Source organism: Mobula birostris, chromosome 12 (genome assembly GCF_030028105.1).
Source record: "Mobula birostris isolate sMobBir1 chromosome 12, sMobBir1.hap1, whole genome shotgun sequence".
Lineage (NCBI taxonomy): Eukaryota > Metazoa > Chordata > Chondrichthyes > Myliobatiformes > Myliobatidae > Mobula > Mobula birostris.
Window position 1 is genome coordinate 14,458,036 of NC_092381.1, and position 21,189 is coordinate 14,479,224.

General features: G+C 44.0%; 1 protein-coding gene across 1 annotated transcript in view; it reads right to left on the reverse strand.

Moving 5' to 3' along the window:
- The window catches only part of ak5 (adenylate kinase 5), a 70,806-nt gene extending 69,835 nt beyond the window's left edge, over positions 1-971 (reverse strand). The window contains exon 1 of the mRNA XM_072274802.1: positions 912-971. Coding sequence (XP_072130903.1) covers positions 912-971 — 60 coding nt within the window. The remainder of the gene's footprint in view (positions 1-911) is intronic.
- Between the last annotated feature and the right edge of the window lie 20,218 nt (positions 972-21,189).

The window sequence follows — 21,189 nt, forward strand, 5'->3', positions numbered from 1 at the left end:
CTGTGGGCTGAAGGATCTGTACCATGCTGGAATGTTCGATGTTCTTTCACTGCTAGCCAGCCTGACACCCAAACAGAACCAGCCAATCCTTCCGCAGTCATTCAGGGCAGGAGGGAGTCACCGACGAATCCAGGTGACAAGGGTGAATGGCCAGTCAGAAGGTGAATGTGGGCTGCCTTCTTGACCCACTGGTGTAAAGCTGTTGGATGGGAAGGTCCTGGATTCAGATCAAGCTAAGATGGTATTCCCCTGAGAATGGGCACTAAACACCTTTCCTATCCACATCACCTCTAACCACCTTATTCAACCCTCTCCCTACACACACACACAATACAAATCCAGAGCCAACAACCAAACTGCCTGAAGAACTCAATGGGCTGAGCAGAATCTGTGGAGGCAAAGGGACGGTCAAGATTTTGGTTTTGGACTCTGCAGTCTCTCGTGCATCCAAACCCTGAATTAACCCCGAATAAGACCATAAAGCAAAGTAGGACAATTAGGCTATTCAGCCCATCGAGTCTGCTCCACCATTTGATCATGGCTGATTTATTACCCCATTCTCCTGCCTTCTCGTCATAAATTTTAATGATCTTACCAATCAAGAACTTATTAACCCCCGCTTTAAATATACTCCATGACTTGACCTCCAGGGCCGTTTGTGATAATGAATTCCACAAATTCACCACTCCGATATCCCGGACTCTCTTCCCGCCATTACACCGCAAAGTCCCGATGCACCACTAAATTGCATTACTTAATTGGAAGAATTGCCCCGCTCATTTGCAAGGTTTTGTTTTGCCCCCAACAGACAAACCAGACAGAAATACTTGGATCAGGAGCCCATCCTCGCCGGCTCTACTCGTTCGAGACTGAACTACGCGAATGGCTACGAGTTATTTCTGTTCTCTCACCTCGAAGAGCGGGGGGATCTGCTGCTTGGAGAGGTAGTCCTTCGCCTCGGTGGTGTTCATGGTTCCGGGACGCAGGCTGCTCTCTCTACCTGGGATGCTGGGTGCAAGCGACAGGGGCGCCGGTGCTCGGCAAGTGTCCAACGCAAGGGCGTCGGAACCGCAGCCCGTTCTCCACTGGTGTGCTCTGCCGTGTGTCTCCGAACGTAGTTTTATTCAGCGCACGCCCCCCCCCACCCCCCCACTTCAGTAGAACCTTGTCGAAGGATCAGCCCTTCAATGTGATGCTCCCACGCGATCTTCGTCACCGTTCTGCACCGCATTTCATTTTCCCCGTTACGGGATCGCAGATCACGACCTTGGTATTGCTCCGTTCGACGAGAGTCAACTAATGAAGATTCCTCAAAGTGTCGACTTCAGAACCAAACTAGCAGTATTGTTTAGTCATTGAAACAGTCCCGATTTGTCCATTCTTCTAGTCTGTCCAAGTCCTTCTGCAACCTCCCTGCTTCCTCAATACTACTTGCTCCCGTACCTATCTTTGTATCATCCACAAACCTTGGCCACAAGACATAAATTCTGTCATTGAAATTATTGCCATAAAACATAAAAAGAAGTGGTCCCAACACCGACCCCTGTGGAACACCACTGGCAGCCAACCAGTAAAGCCTCCCTTTATTCCCACTCTTTGCCTCCTGCCAGTCCCGATGAAGAGTCACGGCCCAAATCAATCCCAAAGAAAGGTAACGTTCTGAAACAGTCCTGAAGAAGACTGTCAGCCCAAAACGTCGCTGTCTGATCTGATCTGTTGAATTCCTACACTATTTTGTGTGTTGCTCTGGATTTCCCACATCTGTAGAATCTCTTGTGTATATGATTTAGCCTTTGATCAGCTTGCCTGGACACATAATCAGTTTATCCGGGGAATAAATATTCCCAAAGGCATTGAGAACTCCTTTGCTTGGTGAGATAGTTGGTAGTGTAATTTTTAATATCTCATTGTGAAGACAGGCTCTCAGCTGTGGGACACTCCACCTGAAGTACCTATCTAGATTTACCTCTATGTCACCAGGGTCACCAGGGTCAGCACCAGTTATTGCCCCTCAACAATCAGGCTCCTGAAGCCCTTCATTCCCAGCATTATTCTCATGAACCTCCTTTGAACCCTCTCCCATCCTTAGCACATCCTTTCTTAAATGAGGGGCCCAAAACTGCTCACAGTACTCCGACTGAAGCCTCACCATTGCCTTATAAAGCCTCAAGGTTACATCCTTGCTTTTGTAGTCTAGTCCTCTTGAAATGTATGCTAGCATTGCATTTGCCTTCTTCATCACTGACTCAACCTGCAAATTAAACTTTAGGGAGTCCTGCATGAGGACTCCCAAGTTTCTTTGCACCTTGGATTTTTCAATTTTCTCCATGTTCAGAAAATAATTTATGCTTTTATTCCATCTACAAAAGTGCATGATCATATATTTCCCAACACTGTATTCCATTTACCACTACTTTGTCCATTCTTCTAATCTGTCCAAGTCCTTCTGCAACCTCCCTGCTTCCTGTACCTATCTTTGTATCATCCGCAAACCTTGGCCACAAGACAAATTCTGTCATTGAAATTATTGTCATAAAATAAAAAGAAGTGGTCCCAACACTGACCCCTGTGGAACACCACTGGCAGCCAACCAGTAAAGACTCCCTTTATTCCCACTCTTTGCCTCCTGCCAGTCACCAATGCAGTATCCATGGTACTATCTTTCCTGTAATACCATGGGCTCGCATGTTATTAAGCAGTATTATGTGCAGCACTTTGTCAAAGTCCTTCTGAAAATCTAAGAATAAAACATCCACCAATTCTCCTTTGTCTACCCTGCTTGTTGTTTCCTCAAAGAATTCCAACAGATTTGTCAAGCAAGATTTTGCCTTAAGGAAACTAAGCTGACTTTGACCTATTTTATCATGAACCCCTAGTACCCCAAAATCACATCCTTAACAATCAACTCCAACATCTTCCCAACCAGAGGTCAGGGTAACTGGCCTATAATTTCTTCTCTTCTGTCTCCCTCCCTTCTTGAAGAGTGGAGTGACATTTGCAATTTTCCAGTCCTCTAACCATGCCAGAATCTAGAGATTCTTGAAAGATTGTTAGTAATGCCTCCATAATCTCTTCAACCACCTCTTTTGGAACCCTTGTGTGGAGTCCTTCTGGTCCAGGTGACTTATCTTGGGCAGAGTAGCACATGAGAGGTGTGGAGAGGCATGAAGAACCACTGTTATAAGATGGGTGTTGGGAGTGGAGACTTGGGACTAGGATTTTGGCAAGGACAGGACGAGGTACCCAGCACAGGACGAGGAATCTCCAGCACTAGGCTGAGTGAGGTACCGGAACTTGATGAGGACACAAAGCTCAGATTTGGACAGGGCTGGAACACGGCACCTGGACTTGGTCTTGGAACACAGAGCTTTGGACATGGACTGAACGCACAGAGCCATGGATGTAGGAACACAGAGCCGGGACCCCTCCTTGGGAACAGGACCTAGGGCTGGGACTCTTTTTTGACACGGACACAAACATGGGGACACAAAGAGATAGTTCCAAACTCAACAATAGATAGTTCCTTATCTTGCATAGCAAGGCTCCAGTCTCACCCTGGCGGTTGAACTGGATGGGGATGCAGGCAAGGCTTCAGAAGGAAGGGGAAGGGAACAGTTCAGCAGGGAATCCTTGGTTTGAGGTATTTATGTGCAGCCCAAAATGAGAATGAGGTGCCTCAATTAAGGCACCCAATGGAACAAGGGAAAACAGGAAAACCCAGAATAAGGAGTCAACGGACTGGACTGTGAACCGGAATGTGGACTTCACGGACCAGACCATGACAGTAACCCCCACCCCACCTTCCCTATGGGAGCCTCCTGGTGACCCAAAAGGCTTTCCCAGACTATGAACGACACGGACAGGTGAGTGGGGGGGGGGTATTCAACAGGAGGGAACCCAGGATGGCGAAAGTAAAACGACACTGTCTGTGTCGCTGGATCCATATTTGACTGGACTGTTCTGTTATAAGGGGGGGGGGGGGCGGCGCGTTGGGAGCGGACCCAAATGCAAGACACAGACACTGAAGTACCAGGAACAGGACTAGGTTTATCGAGATAGCAAGGTGAATAAGGAAGAAACGACACTGGACATTGACACAGGCCCTGGACGAGACTAGGATTCAGGGCCTGGGCTAGGGCTTGGACTAGAAACACAGGAACCTGGATGGGGAACTAGGAACAAGGAGCCTGGACTAGGAACACAGAACTCTGGAACCACAGCCTGGACAAGGACCCAGAACCTGAGTCTTGACTCAGAACCTGGGTCTAGGTTAGGACTCGGGACTAGGTTAGGACTCGGGACTAGGATCTTGGCAAGGACAGGACGTGGCTACAGGACAGGATGAGGTACCCCAGGACTGTGTGAGGTACCGGAACTAGATGAGGACATGAAGCTCAGATTTGGACAGGGCTGGAACACAGCACCTAGACTTGGTCTTGGAACACAGGAACGTAGAGCCTTGGACGTGGACTGAACATTCAGAGCCTTGGATGTGAACTGGATGAGGTACTCCAGGGCAGGACGAGGTATTCCAGGGTAGGACAAGGCTCTTGGACTAGGCTTGGCTCAGTTCTTGGACTCAGCTTGATTAGGCTCTTGAATACAGGTCCAGGACCCTTTGTAGGACACAGGGCCAGGATGACTGCTAAGGATATTTGCCAGGGTAAACTGCCGAGGTAACTCCTGGACTGGATGAGAACACAAAGCCTTGACTTGGACAGGACTGGAACATGGCACCTGGAACCTGGAACACAGGAACACAGAACAGGGACCCCTCCTTGGGAACAGGAACTAGGGCTGGAACTCTTCTTTGACATAGATACAAAACACAAGGACACAAAGAGATAGTTCCAAACTCAACAATAGATAGTTCCTTATCTTGGCATGGCAAGGCTCCAGTCTCATTCAGCCAGTTGAACTTGACAGGGATCTAAATGGAAGGGGACAGGAACAGTCCAGCAGGGAATCCTTGGTTTGAGAAGTATTTATGTGCCAGCCCAGAACGAGAATCAGGTGCCTCAATTAAGGCACCCAATGGAATGAGGGCAAACAGGAAATCCTGGAATAAGGAGTCAACGGACCAGACCGTGAACCGGAATGCGGATTTCATGGACCGGACCATGACACACTGGCTTTAATCAGCCCAGCTGTAGAGCTTTGGCATGCAGCCATGAATGGGCTAATAAGTTAAACCAATTCTTTAATAGGTTTGACAATTGCTCTCGTGTTCACACCCCCCTCAGCACACCAGTTGAGCTGCCGAGGCACCCAATGCTCCCTCAGCACCTCCTCCCTCCTCTCCCACTCCAGTTCAACACGTGGATGAACTACATAGGCTACCATTGGCTACATCCCCTCCTTACACTGCACCTAACGTCCACGCCTCCATGTACCAACTGCTAATATCCTGATCTTCTCCTCCTCCAGCCCCACCTACTCCCCAGTCATCATGGACTCAGCTTCACTACTGAGCAGGTAAGAAATGCTCTGGGGAATCTCAGACACGGCAAAGCATTCGGACCAGATGGCGTGAACCCCAAGGTTCTGATGGAGTGTGCTGAGGAGCTGTGTGGAGTTCTCCAGCACATTTCCAATCTCAATCTCAGCCTGGAATGGGTCCCGACTGTGTGGAAAACATCATGTGTGGTTCCAGTACCCAAGGAGAGCCAAACAAAAATCTTTAATGACTACCGTCCAGTGGCTCTGACCTCACACATCATGAAGACCCGAGGGAAGCTGGTCCTAGCTCACCTCCAACCCTTGGTCAGATCAGCCCTCGATCCCCAGCAGTTTACCTACCAGGAGCACATTGGAGTCGACGATGCTGTCATCTACCTGCTGAACAGAGCTGGATAATGGACTATCTGACTGGCAGACCACAGCTTCTGCGGCTTCAGAGCTGTGTGTCAGACATGGCTATAAGCAGCACTGGGGCCCCAAAGGGAACTATATTGGCTCCCTTCCTGCTTACCCTGTGTACCTCGGATACAACACTGAGTCATGTCATCTGCAACAATAACAATAGTTGGGCGTATAAAAGGAGAATGGGAATAATACAGGGTCCTGGTGGAGGACTTTGTCAAATGGTACAAACTGAATCATCTGCAGTCCAAAATTAGTAAGACAATAGACTTCAGGAACACTAAGCCTGCACTGCTTCCTTTTACTATTGATGGTGAGGACGTGGATGTGGTGAAGACCTACAGGTACCCGGGAGTGCACCTGGATGACAGACTTGAGTGGAGCACCAACACAGAGGCTGTGTACGAGAAGGGCCAGAGTCCTCTCTACTTCTTGGGAGACTGAGGCCCTTTGGAATATGCAGGCCTCTCCTTCACATGTCCTACCAGTCTGTTGTTGCCAATACAATCTTCCATGTGGTGGCGTGCTGAAGCAATGGCATCAACACGGGTGATACCAACTGGCTCAACAAACTGATTAGAAAGGCTGGCTCTGATGTAAGAGTCAAACTGGACACACTGGAGGCTGTGGTAGAACAAAGGACCCTCCAGCAAATGCTGGCAATTCCGGACAATGTTTCTCACCCTCTGCATGCCACCTTGGCTGAACAGAAGAGCACTTTCAGTAATACACTGAGACAACTGCTCCAAAGAGCATTATATGAGGTCATTCTTGCCCTTGACCATTAGGCTCCATAATAAGTCAAACTATAGTCAGGGAAGTGAAGACACCTTCCTGTTATATTGTTTGAGGTAACTTATTTTTTATTCTTTCTTACTTCCCTTCTGTGACACTGTAATTTCCTTTGGGATCGATAAAGTATCTATCTATCTTTCTATCTACCATCAGACCTTTCAATTTCCCAAGCACCTTCTCCTTTGTAATAGCAAATGCACTCAATTCTGCCCCCGACACTCTCAAACTTCTGGCATACTGCTAGTGTCTTCCACAGTAAAGGCCGATGCAAAATAATTAACAATTCGTCTGCTATTTCCTTGTCCCCCATTACAACCTCTCCAGCATCATTTTCCAGTAGTTCAATATCCACTCTCATCCACTTTTTACCTCTTATTTGTCTGAAAAAAAAATTTGGAATCCTCTGATTTTGTTGGCTAGCTTATCTTCATAATTCATCTTCTCCCCCATTATGACCTTGTTAGTTGCCTTTTGTTGTTTTTTTAAAATTTTCCCAATCCCCTAACTTCCTATTAATTGTTGTTCCATTATATGTTCTCTCTCTTACTGCTATGATGACCTTGACTTCCCTTGTCAGTCATGGTTGCATCATCCTGCCTTTAGAATACTTCTTATTTGGGATGTGTCTATCCTGTGCCTTCCAAATTGCTCCCAGAAACTCCAACTCAGGTCCCGTTCTGTAATACTGATAAATCCAGCTTTAGCCTTTCCCTCTCAAAGTACAGCGTGAACTTGATCATACTATGCTCACTGTTTCCTTAGGGTTCCTTTACCCTAATCAAATCTGGTTCATTACACAACACCCCAATCCAGAACAGCTGATCCCCTTCTGGGCTCATCCACATACTGCTTTAAAAAGTCATATTGTAGGCATTCTACAAATACTCTCTCTTGGGATCCAGCACCAACCTAATTTTCCCAATCCGCCTGCATATCGAAATTCTCCATGGTTATAACACTTCACTTTTGACATGTCTTCTATCTCCCATCGTAATTTTTATCCTGATTACTGTTCAAATGGCTGTATGTACAGTACTTATAAAAAAGTATTCACCCCCCCCTTTGGAATTTTTCACGTTTTAATGCTTTACAATAGTGGATTTAATTTGGCTTTTTTTGACACTGATCAGCAGAAAAAGACTCTTTCATGTCGAAGTGAAAACAGATCTCTACAAAGTGATCTAAATTAATTCCAAAAATAAAACACAAAATAATTGATTGCATACTGTTTGTATTCAGCCCCTTCAAGTCAGTATTTAGTGGATGCACCTTTGGAAGCAATTATAGCCTTGAGTCTGTGTGGATAGGTCTCTACAAGCTTTGCACATCTGGACACTGCAATTTTTCCCCATTCTTCTTTACAAAATTGCTCAAGCCTTTTCAGATTGCATAGGGATCATAAGTGAACAGCCCTTTTCAAGTCCACCCACAAATTCTCAGTTGGATTGAGGTCTAGACTCTGACTTGGCCACTCCAAGACATTAACCTTGTTGTTTTTAAGCCATTCCTGTGTAACTTTGGCTTTATGCTTGGGGTCATTGTCTAGCTGGAAAATAAATCTTCTCCCAAGTTGCAGTTCTCTTGAAGACTGCATCAGGTTTTCTTTCAGGATTTCCCTGTATTCTGCAGCAATAATTTTGGCCTCTACCTTCACAACCCTTCCAGGGCCTGCTGTAATGAAGCATCCCCACAGCATGATGCAGCCACCACCATGCTTCATGGTAGGGATGGTATGTTTTTGATGATGTGTGTTTAGTCTGATGGCCAAAATGCTCAGTTTTGGTTTCATCAGACCATAGAACCTTCTTCCAGCCAGCTGTCTTCAGAGTCTCTCAAATGCCTTCTGGCAAACTCTAGCTGAGATTTCATGGGAGGTTTTTTTTAACAGTGGCTTTCTCTTTGCCACTCTCCCATAAAGCTGTGACTGGTGAAGCACTCGGACAACAGCTGTTGTATACTCAATCTCGCCTATCTCAGCCACTAAAGCCTGTAACTCCTCCAGAGTTGTCATAGGTCTCTTGGTCCCTCACTAGTCCCCCTCATGTATGGTAATTCAGTTTTGAGGGCTGTTCTACGCAGATTTACAGCTGTGTCATATTCTTTCCATTTTTAGATGATTGACTTAACTGTACTCCAAGGGATATTAAGTGAGCTGAAAAATTTTTTGTATCCATCTCCTGACTTGTGCTTTTCAATAACCTTTTTGCAGAGTTGTTTGGAGTGTTCTTTTGTTTTCATGGTGTAGTTTTTACCAGAATACTGAATATCCAGCGGCCGGGTCTTCCAGAGACAGGTGTATTTTTACTACAATCAATTGAAACACCTTGACTGCACACAGGTGCACAGGTCTCCAAAATCAGATCTCCATTTAACTAATTATGTGACTTCTAAAACCAATTGGCTGCTCCAGTGATGATTTGGTGTACTATATTAAAGGGGGGGGGGGCAGGGGTTGAATATTTATGCAATCAATTCTTTTGTGTTTTATATTTTTAATTAATTTAGATCTCTTTGTAAAGATCTGTTTTCACTTTGACACGAAAGAATCTTTTCTGTTGATCAGTGTCAAAAAAAAAAGTCAAATTAAATCCACTGTGATTCAATGCTGTAAAGCAATAAACCATGAAAACTTCGGGGGTGGGGGAGGGTAAATATTTTTTATCGGTACTGTAACTCCCAACAGGGTCTTTTTACCTAAAGAGGTTCAAAGGTTCAATTTAATGTCAGAGAAATGTATACAATATACATCCTGAAATGCTTTTTCTTCACAAACATCCAGGAAAACAGAGAAGTGCCCCAAAGAATGAAGAATAGTTAAACATGAGAATCCCAAAGTCCTCCCCAGCTCCTTCCCCTTTGTACTCGCCCCACCAGCTCCTTCCTCGTTGTACTCGCCCCACCAGCAAAAAAAGGGGCACATTGGTGCCGTCACCGAGCCCAAGCATGTGCTAAGCAATAGCAAAGATACAGACCTAGCAGTTACCCCAAAGGCTTCGCATTTCATCCGACATTCAACAAACCACAGGTTCTCTCTCTCCCTGGCAAGGGAGAAGGAGGTGTCACAGCGAGCGGGAGACATAACAACAACCCACTGGTTTACAATGTTAAAAGTCTGTTTCGTCACTTTTTTACCCTTGCAGTTTCTTAACTGTACCCACAAGGATTCTACATTTTCCAATCTTATATCACCTCTAAGGATTTTATTTCATTCTTACCACCCCGTCTGACTACCTTCTTGTTCTTTCAACACAATGTGTATCCTTGGATGTTAAATTCCCAACTATAATTTTCTTTCAGCCATGACTCAGAAATGCCTACAACATCACACTTGACAATCTCTAACTGCTCTACAAGATCACCTTTTTCATTCCATTACTGTATGCATTCAAATATAACATCTTCAGTCCTATATCCATCACCCTTTTCAATTCTGTCTCTCTTTTTCCACCAACTCATCCCACTAACTGCAATTTTGTCATATCATCTACTTTCTTTCCTGACAGTCTCACTACACACTACCTCTGCTTGTAAACTAACAGCTCTATTCTCAGCACCATCTCTCTGTTTCCCATTCCCATGCCAACAGCTCTTGGAAACTGGCCCACAAGGATATCAGACCTCCTCAGGTTCAAGTATAATCAATCCCTTTTGTACAAATTGTATCTTCCCCAGAAGAGATCCCAATGATCCAGAAATCTGAAACCGTACCCCATGCACCAGTTTCTCAGTACATATTCATCTGCCAGATTATCCTATTCGTATCCTCACTGGCACATGGGACAGAGATTGCGACCCTGGAGGTCCTGCTTTTCAGATTTCTACCTAACTCCTTAATTTTTCTCTTGAGGACCCCGACTCTTTTCCTCCACATTTTTAACTTCATTACTGAACTGTTTCCATAACTTATGGACTGCCTTTCAAGGATTCTTCAGCTCATGTTGTCAATACTTATTTCTTACTGATTTATTTGTTTGTTTATTTATTTTGAAACTTTTTTTTCTCAGCTCAAGCTGGTAAATCCTAAAGTATGGACATTGAAGATTTACATAGATATTACTGTGTAACCCTAATTGTTTAATGCTATTGTGTAGTGACTTTGGGATGACACCAGTTGTAGATATTACTGTTGGGACAATTTATAGCTCGTTCATGTTCCAAAGTCTTTCAATTTTCTCTTTTAATTCAGCATATTTCTGGTGTTTTTCACTTATTGATTTCTGTAAGTTATGTGTGTTTAGAATAGCTATGTCTATTAAATAAGTTGTTTTTGCTTACTATCCTGTATTATATCCAGATGGTTACTATTGATTATCCTATCTGTAATAACTGATCAATCATAATATAATTTGTGGTGTTTTGGCTCTAACACTGGACCAGTCCTGTATTTATAGTAAGATGTGCTTTCATTTATCAGTTTGTATTTGAAAACAAAGGTTTGATGAATGATGTTTGCCACTTGATTTTGCCTGTGTAAGTAATCAGATTGTGTTAAACCGCTATAGGATTCTGTAATGTGTTGGATTGTTTCTGGCTTTTCTCGGCACTTTCTACATTTATCATCTTGAATTTGTTGGTCTTCTAGTATATATTTTTGATAACTTTAGTGTTAACCACCTGGTCCCTTATTATTATTATTTATATTTGCACAGTTTGTTGTGCCTTTCACATTGGTTTTTTTTTTGTACCTTGTGTGCATTTTTCATTCATTCTGTTGTGTTTCTGTGAATTTACTGAGTATGTCCGCAAGGGTTGTATATGGTGACATATACAGTATATACTTTGCTACTCTGAACTTTGAGATCTTTGGAGTGCAGCTTAAACCCAAGAGTTTGACTCGGAAGGGTTAATATAACATAACGTGTAGAATAGGGAATATAGGGAGGGGAAGTCAGGGAAACACTCACCAGTCATCATTGAGGAGTCATTGGTGGAAAGGATGAGCAGTTTCAAGTTCCTGGGCACCAACATCTTGGAGGATCTACCATGGTCAACATTTTAATGCAAACTTTAAAATCCAACGGAAGGCAAATCAAATAAAACCATAAGGTGAGAAAGATTGAAATATACAGGTAAGCTAGTTGATAATATCAACAATTATACCAAATGTTTTTTCAGATACATGAAGAATAAAAGAAAGGTGAGAATAGGTATTGGACCACTGGAAAAGTATGCTGGAGAGGTAATAATGGGGGTCAAGGAAATGGTGGATGAACTAAATAAATAGTCTGCATCAGTCTTCACTTTGGAAGATACTTATAGTATGCCGGAAGTTCGAGAGTGTCAAGGGGTAGAAGTGAATGCAGTTGCTATTACTAGGGAGATGGTGCTTGGGAAACAGAAAGGTCTGAAGATAGATAAGTCACCTAGACCAGATGGACTACACCCTCAGGGTTCTAAAAGAGGTAGCTGAAGAGATTGTGGAAGCATTAGTAAAGATCTTTCAAGAATCAATAGATTCTGACATGGTTTTAGAAGACTGAAAAATTGTAAATGTCACTCCACTCTTTAAGAAGTGAGGGAGGCAGAATAAAGGAAAATATAGACCAGTAAGCCTGAACTCTGTGGTTGGGAAAATGTTGCATTTGATTGTTAAGGATGTGGTTTCGAGTACTTGGAGGCACAAGCCAAGATAGACCAAAGTCAGCATGGTTTCCTTATGGAATATCTTGCCTGATAAATCTATTGGAATTCTTTGAAGAAGTAACAAGCAGGATAGACAAAGGAGAATTGCTGACTGTACTTGGATTTTCAGAAGTCTTCGGACAAGGTGCCACACATGAGTCTGATTAACAAGTTAGGAGCCCATGGTATTATAGCAAAGATTCTAGCATGGATAAAGCGGTGGCTGATTGGCAGGAAGCAAAGAGTAGGAATAAAAGGATCCTTTTTGGGCTGGCTGCCGGTGACTGGTGGTGTTCCACGGGAGTCTATCTTAGGACTGCTTCTTCTTATGTTGTTTGTCAGTGATTTGAATGATGGAATTGATGGCTTTGTGGCCAAGTTTTCAGACAATATGAGGATAGATGGAGGGGCAGGTAGTATTGAGAAAGCAGAGAGGCTGCAGAAGGACTTAGACAGATTAGGAGAATGGGCAAAGAAGTGGTAGATGGAATACAATGTCAGGAAATGTATGCGCTTTGGTAGAAGTAATAAAAGCATAGTCCATTTTTAAAATAGGGCAAAAATTCAAAAATCTGAGGTGAAAAGGGATTTGGGAGTCCTCTTGCAGGATTCTCTAAAGGTTAATTGGCAGGGAGGAAGGCAAGTGTGAGGTTAACATTCATTTCAATATAAAAGCAAGGGTAGAATGCCGGGAATGAAAGACATCATATGAGCAGCAATTGAAAGCTCTGGGCCTTTACTTGCTGGAATTTAGAAGAAAGAGAGGGGAATCTCATTGCCATGTATTGAATGTTGAAAGGCATAGATAGAATGGGCATGTTTCTTGTGGTGGGGGAGTCTAGGACCAGAGGGCGCAACCACAAAATTGAGGGACATCTATTTAGAACAGAGATGAGGAGGTGTTTCTTTAGCCAGAAGGTGGGGAGTATGTGGAGTTCATTGCCACACGAGGCTGTGGAGGCCAGGACAGTGGGTGCATTTAAGTTGGAGGTTGATAGGTTCTTGATTAGTCGGAGTATGAAAGGTTATGTGGAGAAGGCAGGAGAATGTGGTAAAGTCAGATTTGGATCAGCCATGATGAAATGATAGAGCAGACTTGATGGGCTGAATGGCCTAATTCTCCACGAAACCATGACCATGATCTTGTCACTCCTTTTCTCGCTTTATTTATTTTTGTAACTTATGCTAATTTTATACCTTGCACAGTGCTGCTGCTACAAAACAACAAATTTCACGTAATATGTGTCAGTGACAATAAACCTGATTCTGATTCAAAGGAACAGCCTCTTTGGCCCATAATGTCTGTGTCAGCCATGAGCCAAATTAAATTACAGTAATCCCACCTGCCTGCACATTGCCCATTTCTCTCCATTCCTTGCCTGTTCATGTATCTGTCTAAAAGCCTCTTTAAGTATTACCGTCACCTCTACTTCTACCACTTTCCCAGGCAGCTTGTATCAGGCATCTATCACCCTTTGTGTAATAAAACTTACCTCATAAATCCCCTTCAAGCTGTCCCCCTCTTACCTTCAACATGTGCCCCCTAGTTTATGACACTCCTACCAAGGGTAGCGTAGTGGAGGTACATCTCTACCAAAGGAGGTGTAAGATGCTCGTTTCCCCTGCTAGCCTGCAGGTCAACTTGGACAAGGTGTAGCACCTGCTTAACCTTCACCCTCATCCACCGATCAGGGTCATATGAAGCCATGGGATCAGGTGGTGGATGGTCGTATGAGCAGCTGGTGCATATCACAAGTCCTGGTTACGTGACCAGTGAAGCCAGGCAGACAATCTCTGAAGAGTATTGATAATGGTTGGGGTCATCCATCTTGTAAAGACACTGCCCAGAAGAAGGCAATGACAAACCACTTCTGTAGAAAGACTCTCCTAGGCCAATCATGGTCTTGAGACGTCATATGACATGGTACATAATGATAATGATGATGACCCTGGGGAAAAAACTTATCTAAACTATCCAGGCCTCTCAAAATCTTATAAACTTCTACCAGATTGCTCCATCAGCCACCAACACTCCAGAGAAATCAATCCAAGTTTGATCAACCTCTCCTTGTAGCTAATTCTAATCCTGGTATACTTCCATATTCTTCCTGTAAAGCAGTAAGCAGAACTGAACACAATAGTGGAAATGTGGCCTAACCAAAGCTTTATGTAGCCACAGAATGACTTCCTGACTTCATTGTCAGCACCTCAGCAGATGAAGGCAAACATGTCATACACCTTCACTATCACCCTACTTCCAAGGATGAAGGGTCAAGGAATAAGCTTTTGGTGTATTGGCCTCAATAACCAAAGTTTTGAGTACAGGAGTTGGGATGATATGTTGAAGTTGTGTAAGACATTGATTAGGCCTAATTTGAAGAATTATGTGCAGTTCTGGGCACCTTCTGGGTGCAGGTCAATGGAACTAGGTAAAATAATAATTGACCACTGAGTAGATGGGCCAAAGGGCCTGTTTCTGTTCTGTATTAAGGATCTGAGGATTCAGGAAGAGAGCAATCATCTTGGTTTACAGCCCTGACTAAAATTCATCCACACATCTACAGCCACAATATGCATAATCTGCAGCACACACAGAAGGATTTAGCAAGCCACCAATACACAATGGGAACACTGTTGGCTTTGATTTTTTCATGAAGTTATGTACCATTCCAACCTGCCGATTATGGAGGAACAAGAATAAATCTTGTCACTACTTTGGTAATGCAAATGGGTGTGGACATTCGTTAGTAATTTTGGCTGCACCATTGACGTTCTGAAGAAGGTTTCAAGGTGAGCTTTATTTGTCACACGTACTGTACTTCAAAACATCATATCATACCGTGATACTCACTCTTCCTTCAGTTCCCCCTCCAACTTTCAAATCCCTTACTCACTCTTCCTTCAGTTCCCCCTCCAACTTTTAAATCCCTTACTCACTCTTCCTTCAGTTCCCCCTCCAACTTTCAAATCCCTTACTCACTCTTCCTTCAGTTCTCTCACTCTCCTTTTTCTCCCTCTGTCCCTCTGAATATACCCCTTGCCCATCCTCTGGGTCCCCCACCCCGTCTTTCTTCCCGGACCTCCTGTCCCATGATCCTCTCATATCCCTTTTGCCGATCACCTGTCCAGCTCTTGGCTCCATCCCTCCCCCTCCTGTCTTCTCCTATCATTTTGGATCTCCCCCTTCCCCTCCAACTTTCAAATCCCTTACTCACTCTTCCTTCAGTTAGTCCTGACGAAGGGTCTCGGCCTGAAACGTCGACTGTACCTCTTCCTACAGATGCTGCTTGGCCTGCTGCGTTCACCAGCAACTTTGATGTGTGTTGCTATCATACCGTGAAGTGCTTTGTTTGATTTAATGACTAACAAGGTCCGAGGATTGCTGGGAGCAGCCTTCTGGAGTTGAGCTTTTGAATCGCTTGTATGACCTGGCATTTTTGCAGTTTGAACTGAAGCCTTGAAGATGCAGTACTGTTGCAACATAGCATGGTCAGGCTGAACTGAGGCGGTGGGGCCTGAGCATGAGAGCAGGGAACAATGTTTGAGCTGCTGGAGAGGACGGAGGCAATTCGAAGCAGCAGAACCGAGGCAAGGCAGAGTTGAAACAGCATGAACTGGACCTGAGTGTGAGGAAAAGCCAAGGTCTGATGGATTGAAGCAACTGACTGAATAGGAAAAGCCGGGCACAGTATAGACCGAATTGAGGCGACAGGTCTTAGGTCCGAAAGCTTATTGAAGCAGCAGGGTCCAGGTCTGAGAGCGAGTAATGACCCGAGGTTTGACCGATTTAAGTGCCGGGCCAGATTGGAAAGGTCAGGGTGTTGGGGTTGGTGTTCAGCTCACTGCTCTGCGAGGTTTTCTCATTTCTGCGCTGAACTGATACAGTGGCCTGCAGCGGCTGAGACTGGCTCTGTGGCTGAAACTCACTTTCATGAACTTCAGTTCTGAATGTTACTTTCTTATTTTTATTGTTTGCATGATTTGTTTTTTTTCCTGCACATTGGGTGTTTGACGGTCTTTTTTAATGGTTCTATTAGGTTTCTTTGTTTTGTGGCTGTCTGTAAGGAGATAAATCTGAAGATTGCATATAGTATACATACTTTGATAATAAATGAACTTTGAACTTTGAAGAGTTGCCACACTTCCAGCACCAACATATTGCAGCATGCTGATAATTTACTGACTCTAGCCTGTACGCTTTTGGAAGATGGGAGGAAACCAGAGCATTAGAGAAAACCCACACGTTCATAGGGAGAAGGAACAAATTCCTTGTAGACCACTGAGGGATTTGAACCCTAATCATACAGTTGGTGCTGTAAAGTGTTACGCTAAATGCTACATACTGTGTTGCCCCATAGAATGAAATGAGATAGAATAGTTTTATGCTCAAAGGGGAGATTCTTCACCTTTCTCCTCCAGAAGTTGTAAGTTCCTCTCTCTATCCAAACACACATCAATGTACCTTCTCACTCTGAGGTGTATCTCAGGAATTGATTCATTTTATTTATTTATTTATTTACCTAGCGAGACAGTACAGAGTAGGCCTTTCTGCCCTTCAAGCCTCGTCCCCCCGGCAACCCGCGACAACCCTAATTTAACCCTAATCTAATCATGGGGCAATTTATGATGACCAATTAAGCTACCTGGATGGCGGTAGGAAACCAGGGCAAATAGGCAATAGAGACCCATATCAGAATCAGGCTTATTATCACTCACATGTCATGAAATCTGTTTTTTGCAATAGCAATCAACACACCCAGTAGTGTGCCGGGGGCAGCCCGCAAGCGTCATCACAGTGCTAACGTAGCATGCCCGCAATGTCCAGCAGATCAACACAAACAACAAAAGAACAACAATAAAACAGGAAAACAAGCCCCTTTCCTCCCTCCCTCCCTCCTGTCTTCCCAGTCACACACCCAGACTGTTCTCCAACCCAGACCAGGCTTCCTCTGGGCCTTCAGCCTCCTGTAGACACACAGACATCAGGCCTCTGGCTTTCAGACATTAAATTTCATCCATGAGACCTCGACTTCCAGACTTGCTGATTTTGGCCTTTGAGCTTTGACAGTCGGCCTCAGGATTAGCTGTTCATGGGAGAAGGAATTTCAGACCATGAACTCCAACTCTGGTATTCGCCAGCCTAGGTGGGGTGGGTGGGTGGGGAGTCACCGACCCTCGAGCCTCTAGCTTGCATGAACCTCCAATACTGGCACCTGCCTACCTAGAGGGACTCGACAACTGCGGGGAGGGTAACCTGCCCTTGTCCATGGAACCCTTTGATGTCAGTGATTGGCCATGGGTATCATCGGTCTTCCGTCCACACTGCTTACCCCCCTGCCATCCATCGGTGGGGATCACCGGCCTTCAACTGCGGAGCTGCTCCGATTTAAACCCTGGCCTGACCTCTAACTTCTCCTTACACCTGTCCCTAAACCCTACCCTAACCTCTAATTCCCATGCTGTCCCCAAAACCATCCCTATGAGCCTAAAAATCAACTAGGTCTGGGCCAAGACCTTGAAGGACATTGCTCTTTCCCAAGTAACTGCAGGAGACACAACATCGACCCTTTCGCCTCCTCTCTTCCTGCCATTTAGTGACCCAAACAGTCCTTCAGATGAAGCATAAATTACTTATAAAGTTCAAAGTTCAAAGTAAATTTATTATCAAAGTACATACATGTCATCACACACACCCTGAGGTTCAGTTTCTTGTGGGCATTCGCATAATAGAATCAATGAAAGGTTGCATGCAACAGAACGGACAAACAACCAATGTGCAAAGGACAACAAGCTATGCATAAAAAAGAAATAAAAAGAAATAATAATAAATAAATAAATAGATAGGCAATGCATATCAAGAATATAAGATGAAGAGTCCTTGAAAGTGAGCCGACAGATTGTGGGAACAGTTCAGTATTGGAGTGAGTGAAGTTATCCCCTCTTGTTCAAGAGCCTGATGGTTGATTCGAATCACGTGTACTGTATTCAGTGTCCAGAAAGTGATCTCCTCCGCCTTGGAGAAACCAAAGGCAGATTGTGTGACCACTCTGTGGCACACACGAGATGGTTTTGGGGAGAACACAGGGAGGAGGTTAGGGTTTAGGGACAAGGATGAGAGGGGCTTACAGGTGAGACCAGAGTCCAAGTCAGATCGCTCCATGGTGGCACACCTGAGTTCAGAGTGTAATAGTAAACCCCGGATTCCTGTTGACCACCGCTTTGACTTCTCTACCTGTGGCTTCCGACACTGTTCTACTGAGGCTCAACGTAAACTTGAGGAACAGCACCTCACCTTGCACCTGGGCACGTTGCAACCTTCCAGTCTCAGTACTGAATTCAACAGCTTCAGTACTTTCTCTCTTTGCATCAGAACTGGCCATTTCTGCTGTAGGTTATGAAAGTGAGAAAAATGCTACTGAATCAGAAAAGAACAAGGAGATATAGCTTTGGGCAGGAGGCATGGAGGCCTTAGGTCCCACACCACCAGGTTCAGGAACAGCTTTTACCTCTACAAGCATCAGGTTCATGAATTAATGTGGATAACTTCACTCACCTCAATGCTAAACTGAACAAGAAAATGAATCTCAGGGTAGTATATGATGACATATTTGTACTTTGATAATAAATTTACTTTGAACTTTGAAATTTGAATTTTTAAATATTCTCGTTACATCCATTCATTCAGCTGGTCTTTCCATTTACTTTTATGAGCAGTTTTTGACACCCGCCTGAAGTTAATGCAATAACCTTAATTCACACAGAGTAGATTCTGGTTCTTTTTACTCACAAAAACTGAATACTTACAACTTTTCTGAAGTTCCTTGAACTTGCTTCCAGTTTAAAACCAACACACATTTCACAAGTAACTGCCTGATTAAGCTTTCTCAGATCTGTTGCCTACAAAAACTGTTGTAGTCGGACCACTGCTTTCATCATTTTTATACTTCCTCTGAGCAGCATGGTCCTTCTTTGGTCTAATAGGATTTCAACCAGGGGTACTGAGGTTGGCACCAACCTTTGTTGGGCAATAGCTCATGGTGTTCAGCATTGAGACAGTTGTGATGTCATCCAATACTTCTCTTAATTTGCTTTTAGTTGACTTTATTGGAAGGATGTGGCATGCAAATGGTGGATGGATCCCCAGTCAAGTTGCAGTTGTCTCAGCCAATCACACCCTCCCAATGCTGGTCTTTCTGTTTTTACCACATTCAAGCTCAGTGTGGCTTATTGGACATTATATTTCACTATTACGGAGTCATTCCTACAGGAGTTATTTTTTCGCTAGTATAAGTTCTTACTAGAGAACCACCCTGCGACCAGACATTGTCCTAGTGTCTGAGGCTACTAAGCAAGTGGTGCTGCTGGAGCTGACAGTCCCATGGGAAGATCGCTTGGAGGAGGCCTTTGAAAGGAAGCTCTCCAAGTACGCAGGACTGGTCAGCAACTATCAGCAGGCTGGATGGAGAGCGAGGTGTCTCCCAGTGGAGGTTGGTTGTAGGGGATTCGTAGCCCATTCTTTTGTTAGAGCCTTCAGCATTTTGGGCATTGAGGGAGAGAGGAAGAGGAGAGCCATCCGCAGTACCGCTGATGCGGCAGAGAGGGCCTCAAGATGGCTGTGGCTCAAAAGAGGGAGCCATGGAGTCATAAGTAGCTAGCCATCTGGACACAAGCTGAGGTCTGATCAGCCCCCGCTGGGTCACCTGGAGGAGGTTGTATGATGTTGAAAGACCCGAAACACCCGATGATTCCAGGAACATCACTGAAGATGTGTCCAGAAGCATCAATAGATGTATGTACACAGTTGGATATCTGCAGTTTAGTATCTTTGAAATGCCATTCAAACTCATTTTGTGGAATGACTGAGCTGAGCCAGTGTCCAATTCTATTCAAATTAATTTGCCATTCACATCTGGCATGAGCCATATTGCTTGTCTATTATTATTTTTCACAATGTAAATCTCAAGGTTGCACAGTCTTGTGTCACTCTCATCATTATCAGAGTTTTCACCGACAGCATTCAGATGAGTGCTCTTTTTGAAACTGCAACTTGAACTTTTATCTTTTTCTCTTGTCTGTGCAGTCCATTTATTTTTGTCTGCCCAACATGCTCTTTGTATGTGTCCTACTTTCTTGCATTTTCTTAAAGTTTCATTTGTTTGGTGTATGTGAGTCCCTGCCACAATGGTAGCACAATTTGTTCAGCCAGGCCAGTTTCTGTTTAGATGATGCAATTTTATTCATGGTCACTTTCATTCCTGACTGCAACTCCATTTGTCTGTCTCTGTGGTTTCCATTGAAACAACTATTTCCACTGCTCTTTTAAATGTAAGCTGTTCTTCAGTTAGGAGCTGTTTTTGAATGATTTCTTGCAAGTTTGCACAAACTAAATGATCACTCAGTGTATCATAAAGCCAATTACCAAACGGACAATGATGAGCAGGTCTCTTCAATTCAGCCGCAGACGCAGAAATGGACTCCCCTTCTTTTTGATTCTGCTTATGAAACTGAAAGTGTACTGCAATCAACAATAGAGTTGGTTCTAAGTAGTCCTGCATTACTTTAACAATATCAGGAAAGCTTATCTCTGCAGGTTTGGTCGGAGCAGTCAAACTCCAAAGCAAACTGTATGCCTGTAAACCCAATGCACTTTGCTAAATTGGCACTTGCTTCGCATTGGTTATTCCATTTGCTTCAAAATACTGTTCCAATAATTCAGTATACATGAGCCAATTAACCATTCTGGAATCAAACTTGTCAAACTTTCCAATGTAGCCATTCTTTTCTGATTTTTAAGAATGATTATTACCACTCAGTACTCTCTCTTTGTGAATCTATGAATCCTTCCATTCTCTTTATGAACTCATGAATTCTTCTGTTTTGACTTAAAAAAGCTCGATCATGTCTTCCCTT